The sequence below is a fragment of the Peromyscus eremicus genome, chromosome X (genome assembly GCF_949786415.1).
Source record: "Peromyscus eremicus chromosome X, PerEre_H2_v1, whole genome shotgun sequence".
NCBI classification, from domain to species: domain Eukaryota; kingdom Metazoa; phylum Chordata; class Mammalia; order Rodentia; family Cricetidae; genus Peromyscus; species Peromyscus eremicus.
The window spans coordinates 95,707,961-95,715,152 of NC_081439.1; the positions used below are offsets into that span (position 1 = coordinate 95,707,961).

The 7,192-nt window shown below is 42.3% G+C and overlaps 1 protein-coding gene across 1 annotated transcript; it reads right to left on the minus strand.

Moving 5' to 3' along the window:
• Positions 1–5,632: 5,632 nt before the first annotated feature.
• On the minus strand, positions 5,633–6,709 carry LOC131900156 (periphilin-1-like). Its single transcript, XM_059251523.1, has one exon. It carries the CDS (start codon positions 6,707–6,709, stop codon positions 5,633–5,635), a length of 1,077 nt encoding a protein of 358 aa, XP_059107506.1.
• Between the last annotated feature and the right edge of the window lie 483 nt (positions 6,710–7,192).

Sequence of the window (7,192 nt, forward strand, 5' to 3'; positions counted from 1 at the left end):
AGAGGAAAATTCATAGCACTAGATGCCCACATAAAGAAATTGGAGAAATCTCACACTAGTGACTAAATAGCACACCTATAAGCTCTAGAACAAAAAGAAACAAACTCACCCAGGAGGAAGAGATGCCAGGAAATAATCAAATTGAGAGTTGGAGTCAATGAAATACAAACAAAGAGAACAAATCAAAGAATCAGTGAAACAAAGAGTTGGTTCTTTGGGAAAATGAATAAGATAGACAAGCCCTTATCCAAACTAGCCAAAAGGCAGAAAGAGAGAGAGCATCCAAATTAACAAAATCAGAAATGAAAAGGGAGACATAACAACAGACAACGAGGAAATCCAGAGAATCATCAGGTCATACTTCTAACACATGTACTCTTCAAAATTGGAAACAGACAATTTTTCTAGACAGGTACCACATACCGAAGTTAAATCAAGACCAGATAAACAATTTGAATAGACAAATAAGCCCTAAGGAAACAGAAGCAGCCAACATCAAAAAGTTCAAAGAGATTCTACTAAAAGCAGGAACAAGACAATGCTGTTCACTCTCTCCATACTTATTCAATATAGTACTTGAAGTTCTCTTGAGTTTCTCTCCATTAAGCTGTTGGCTTGCTGTACATTGCCTTTATTATGTTTAGGTATGTTCCTTATATTTCAGAACTCTCTAAAACTTTTATCATGAAGGGGTGTTGGATTTTGTCAAAGGCCTTTTCAGCATCTAATGAGATGATCATGCGGTTGTTTTCTTTCAGTTTGTTTATATGGTGTATTACATTGAGAGATTTTCATATGTTCAACCATTCTTGTATCCCTGGGATGAAGCCTACTTGGACATGGGGGATAAATTTTTTGATGTGTTCCTGGATTCGGTTGGGCAGTATTCCATTGAGTATTTTTGCATCAATGTTCATGAGGGAGATTGGTCTGTAATCTTCTTACTTTGTTGCATCTTTGTGTGTTTTCGATATCAGGGTAACTGTAGCTTCATAAAAAAAATTTGGGCAGGCTTTTGGGAATCTGGTGCCTGTGGTGTGATGCCTTGTGCAGCCTTGGTGCAGTGGGAAGGGGCTTGGACTTGCTCGGGCTTAGTGTGCTGGGCTCTACTGACTCCACATGGGAGACCTTGATTTGGGAGAGGTGGGGATGTTGGGTGGCTTGGAAGAGAGGGCTGGGGGTTGGAGAAGGAAGGAGGTGGGAACTGTGCGTGGTATGTAGAGTGAGGAGACAATTTCTTAATAAAGAAAAATGGAAAAAAAAGAGAAAGACATGTCTCATGTCTCAGTGGTTAACAGCAATTTTCTCTTGCAGAGGACCAAGCTTAAATTCCCATTACCTACTTAGAGGCTCACAACATTCTTTATCTCCAGTTCCAGAAGAACTGATACCACTTCTGATCTCCGTGGGCATGACATACATGTAGTGTGTATACATATGCAGGAAAACTCATACCTGATAAGCATGCTATGAAGTTCTTTGGCATGTGTCCAAAGTTCTTGATATCCTACCCCAGATACTTGCTCAGTCTTGTTCATTACCACTCTATTCACAAAGACTAGGAAAAGGAAATAACCTAAATAGCTTTCAACTAATGAATGGGTAATGAGAATGCAGTACATATACACTTAGGAATACTATTTTTCTGTAAAGAAAATGAAATCTAGAGGCAAAGGGATGGAACTAGAAAATATTGTATTAAGTGAATTAACACAGACACAGAAAGTCAAATGACACATGTTCTCATTCTTCTGTGATACCTACCTCCAAATCTTCAGATGTGAATATGAAAACTGGCGTTTGTGCAGAAACTATGAAAGTCAAGTGGTAGCACAGAGGGGAGGGCATGGGAAGGAGCCCTAGAGTGAAGAATAACAATACACAAATGATGTGAGGGGAAATAGTGAAAACAGGGGAGGTTTTCATTGGAGTGGAGAGAAGGTGGTCAATACAATTGGGGATGGAGGGGAAGTGGTGGAAATAACAGTAAGGGTGCTTGAAAAAAGCCATAGTGATTGTGCTGGCTAGTTTTGTGTCAACTTTACACAAACTAGCATCATCTGAGTGGAGGGAGCCTCAACTGAGAAAATGCCTCCATAAGATTGTGCTGTAGGCAACCCAGTAGGGCATTTTCTTAGTTAGTGATTGGTGGGTATGGCCCAGCAAACTGTGGTTGGTACAATCTCTGGGCTGGTGTTTCTGGGTTCTATACAAAAGCAGGCTGAGTAAGCCATGGGGAGCAAGCTAGTAAGAAGTATTCCTTCATGGCCTTTGCATAAGCTCCTGCCTCCAGGTTCCTATCCTGACTGATGAACAGTGATATGGAATGTAAGCCAAATAAACCCTGTCTTCCTCAACTCAATTTTGAGTCATGGTGCTTCATCACAGCAACAGAAACCCTAAATAAGAAAATGATTATTTATCTAAAATTACTTGTATGTGTTCCTCTGTGTGTGTGTGTGTGTGTGTGTGTGTGTGTGTGTATACGTCTGTACTTTAAATGAAAATTCCCTCAGCTGAGATGTCAATGTTTCTATAAAAAGCCATAGACTGTCTAGCAAAATCCCCAGTACCAGGGATGAAACACTCCCTTTTGAGTTGTTGGTAAGGGGAGTTTGAAAGTCCCAAAACAATATGGGGTAATGACATTGCCCTTGACCATCTCACAGAAGTTGGAGGTAAGTCTCTCTTGCTGAAAATACCATGTGCTTCAGACACCGGACTGGAAGGATCCAAGCTGGAATTGACCTGAAAGTCTGCACTCTGAGGACTAATTTTCATAGTACTTGGTGCTGTGCAAGCAGCCAAGGGAAGGAAACAACAAATACACCTAACCAGCTGTGACATCAAAGTACCACAAAGACCAGCTTGGCAAAAAATCAATAAGTATGTAGTGTGGAATAATTGTTTTGTACACTGTGAAGATGTGTCTTTGCCAAGGCGCCTTCTGATTGCTTTAATAAAGAGCTGAATGGCCAATAGCTAGGTGGAAAGAGGTTGGACAGGACTTCCAGGCAGAAAGTGAGGAAGAGAGATGCATCTAGGCATGTGACAGACACCAGGGCACATGGAGAGGAAACAGGAGTTTCAAGATGGAAGAGAGGTAAAAAGTCATGAGGCAAAACATAGATTGATATAAATAGGTTAAGTTATGGGAGCTAGTGGGACAAGCATAAGCTATAGGCTGAGCTTTGCATTATTAATAGTATGTCTCCATGTCATTTTTTAAATTGTGAGCTGGAGGCCCAAAGGAAAAAAACTCTGCCTACAAGTATGCATCATACCTCTTACATCTTGGCCATGAGGAAGAGAATACTGAGGATGGTAGCACATGTGTTTAATCCCAGCATGCAGGAGGCAGAGGCAGGGGGATCTCTGTGATTTTGAGGACAGCCTGGTGTACACAATGGTTTCCAGTCTACCTAGGTCCAGACTGTAAAACCTTGACTCAAAAAAAGGAGATAATGAAATTGAGATGTAATTCAAACCATGATTTTTAATGTACCTATTGTCCCAAATTGTGTATTTTGGCTCAGTGCTATGCTGGGAAGGATCAAGAAGTGAGTGTAATGTCCAAATTGTCTCCTCTCTCTTCCCTGACTCACTTACAAGTTGAGGGGAGCTCTGCTGGCCTTGATGTCTTTTGCCACATTTCTTTTTTCATTTTAATTTTTTATATACTTTTTTTTTTAATTTTACTTACCAACCCCAGTTCTCCCTCCCTCCCCTTCTCCCGCTTCCCTGCAAGTTCTCCTCATGCCACCCGCTGGCAATGGGACCAGGTCTTATCCTGGGTACACGAAATGGCTTTATTTTTTAATTTTTTAATTCAATTTACATACCAACTACAGATCACCCTCTCAACGCTCCTCCAATTCCTCCCTCCTTTCCCCCCAACGACCCATGCCCTCCTCCAAAAGGGTTAGTCCTTCCATGGGGGAACAAGAAAGCCTGGTACATTTAGTTGAGTCAGGACCAAGCTCCTCCACCATGCGTCAAGAGTGAGCAAGGTGTCCCACCACAGGTAATGGGATCCAGAAAACCAGATCATGCACCAGGGATAGATCCTGATCCCACTGCCAGGGGCCCCTCAAAGAGACCAAGTTTCTCCCGCATGCAGAGGGTAGTATAGTCCCTTGAGGGCTCCACATCTGTTGGTCTAAAGTTCGTGAGTTTCCACGAACTTGGTCCAGTTGTCTCTGTAGATTTCCCCATCATGATCCTGACCCCGTCTTCCTCATTCTTATTCCCTCTCTCAACTGGCTCCTGGAGCTCGGCCTGGTTCTTGGTTGTGGATTTCTTTACCTGCTTCCATCAGTTACTGGATGAAGGCTCTATGATGACAGGATATTTATCGATCTGATAACCAGGTTATGCCAGTTCAGGCACCTTCTCCACTATTGCTAGTAGTTTATTCTGGGGTCATCCTTGTGGATTCCTGGAAATTCCCCTAGCACCAGGTTTTTCCCTAGACCCATAATGACACCCTCTATCCAGACATCTCTTTCATTACTCTCCCACTCCAAGTTCCCTAGGTTAACCATGTTCTCAATCCCCAAACCCTTCCCCCACTGCCCCCCTCACCCCCAGTTTACTCATGTAGATATCCTCTGTTTCTCCTTCCCAAGGTGATCCATGTGTCCCTCTAAGGGTCCTCCTTGTTTCCTAGCTCATGAACTGCCTTTTTAGAGCACATTCCCTGTGGTGTGATGCCTTATTCTGCCTTGTTTCTATGATAACACATGTGAAGAGGGAGATTCTCTAAGTCTACAGAACTAAGATCACGGAAACTAACCAAGAAATCTATCATTTTATCCCAATCATGAGCTCCTTGTCAGGTCCCTCTTTAATAAAGAACAGGCCTAAAACAAAACTCCAGGTTGTTGTATAGTCGAATTTGTTATCACTACCAGAAGAGTTTCTGAGAAATTTCAAATTAAAATGCATCTTTGTCTCAAGTTACCCCCTCCTATTGGTCTTATCTATAATGTTGTTCAGAGAGAGCAGTTAGGAGCCTCACTTCATAGACGAGACAAACTAAGTTCAATGACTTGAGAGGAAGGTTTTGTTTCAATGTGTCCTTTAGAGATTTTTTAAGTGCTTCTTTCCTATACAAAAGAAGAATTATTCTCAAAGCAAATATTGCAAGACAGCTAAGTTCTACTTCCTTAAGACAGCATATTTTGACACCACTGAAAGTTGCAAAGCAGAAAAAAAGCAGGCAACAAGTGAAACTCAACTCAAAATGCTAACAATGCCTATGATGCAACCTGGAATGATCTCTAACTACAAATTATACCCCGGAGACCAGCACATCATGGAAGACTATTGATCATGAGTTAAGTACAGAGAGCTTCTCTCCAGAACTGCCTTTTCAAACATTAAAAAATTAATTGAACATCATTTTTGGAAGGGAGGGGATGTATTAAGATGGATTAGACGATTCTACACATAGGGAAAACATTCTAATTAAGAGACTTTAAAAACTATTGTAGATGTTTATTTGATACTAGCAATGGGGTCAGTTATCATAAAGTATTTCTCTTCATCACAAAATAGTAAGGATTTCAAAAGTCCAAAGGGAAAAATCTAGAAGCTTTAAAAATTTGTTTGAACTGAGCCCTAATTCTTCTCAAAAAGGGCCTCCAAAATCTGGAGTAGAATTATCATACTCCATAATGAAATGCTTGAGTTCTTCAACATGTTGCTCACCTATTTCATGCAAAGTCTGCTTCATTGCAAACTGTATAGATTTTTCTAAGGAACGATCCTTTTCAACCAGCCTTTCCACCACCATCCCGAAAGTTTCACAGACTTGTCGGTAAACCTTCTCAATCTCCGTGATTTTTGATGCAATCACTTTTGAGCGACTGCTAAGCTGGCTGTCTTCACACAATTCTGTGCCAGCTGTTGTGTTGGACTCGGGTTCTTCTGTCTGGTTGATACATAACGGTGCCTTGGATCCCGTCTCAAACTCGGACATTTCAGCCAAGTGATTTTCTTCTGACTTCTTGGGATTTTCATTAGCCCACTTGCTTGCAGCATCAGCCTGTTCCTTCTCAGTCAGCCGGCTGGGGCTTTTTAACACCTTGGATGAAGAACCTGAAGGCACAGTATCTCTTGATGTTTTCAAAAACTGGATGGCTCTCTCTTTACATCGATGTCGAGACTGATGGAAGGAGCGCATCCTGCTTCTACTGCTGAGACTGGAGCCAAATCTGCTGTGTAGGGAGTCCTGCCCGCCCACACGTGATTCTCTCAAAAAAGGAGCGCCCCATTTATGGGGAGATCGTTGTCTTGAATAATGGGAAGAATACAAACGTCTTCTTCTAAAGCCGTTTCTCATGACCCTGTACTGAGGCTGTCGGCTTGTGGCATACTCATCTCTTGACCATCGGTAGCCATAGGGGCCTCTTTGGTAGGGTGGGCCACTTCTTGGATTCTGAGAAAAACAGCGGCCCTCATCACTTTTTTGGTAATCCACGTGACAGTAGTATCTACTGTAGCCTCCTTCATCGGGTCTGGCTAGCAGAGATGATCTCTTGTCTCCCAGAGGCGGTCTCTTCGGCACGTTAATTAATCGATGGTTGCCATCACTGGGATGGCAACAAGGAGGCGCTTGTTTTCGTGGAAGTCGCTTGTAGTCATAGCATCCCTGTGCTTGATTTCCTGGAAGTCGCTTATAGTCACACCATCCTTCAGACCACATCTCATCTCGTGGAAGCCACTGGACTTCTGCGAACAGAAATGTGTACTTCCATTCCTGTTCACTTTCAATTTCCAACCATACTCATGGCTCAGTTCAAGAATCTGTTATTGTCTAAAAATTCGTCCTTGGAACTCTCCAACACAAACGTTCCACCACTGCTGCTGAAACCCCACCAACAGCTCTCTAATTAGACTTAGGACCACTCAACAGCAGGGAAATCATGCCAGGTGCTTGAAAGCTAGGAAATTAGCTGGGGCTAGTGAGGTCATGCGTCCTAGAGGAGAATGCAGTACTACTACTTGACTAAATCAGTACAATTCCTAAGTGAATTCCAGTTACTACAAATAAGTGTAGCTCTCACCCCTCACCAAAAAAAGCTTCTCTTTGCAAAATAGAGAGACCATTGCACAAAATCACAACCACTCAAATTCAGAGAACAAGTGATTGTGGGGTGTCTAGCCCCAAGATACACACACACACACA

Bases quoted from the DNA above. Each gene is read 5' to 3' on its own strand.
- LOC131900156 (XM_059251523.1), bottom strand. From the start codon at position 6,709: ATGTGGTCTGAAGGATGGTGTGACTATAAGCGACTTCCAGGAAATCAA.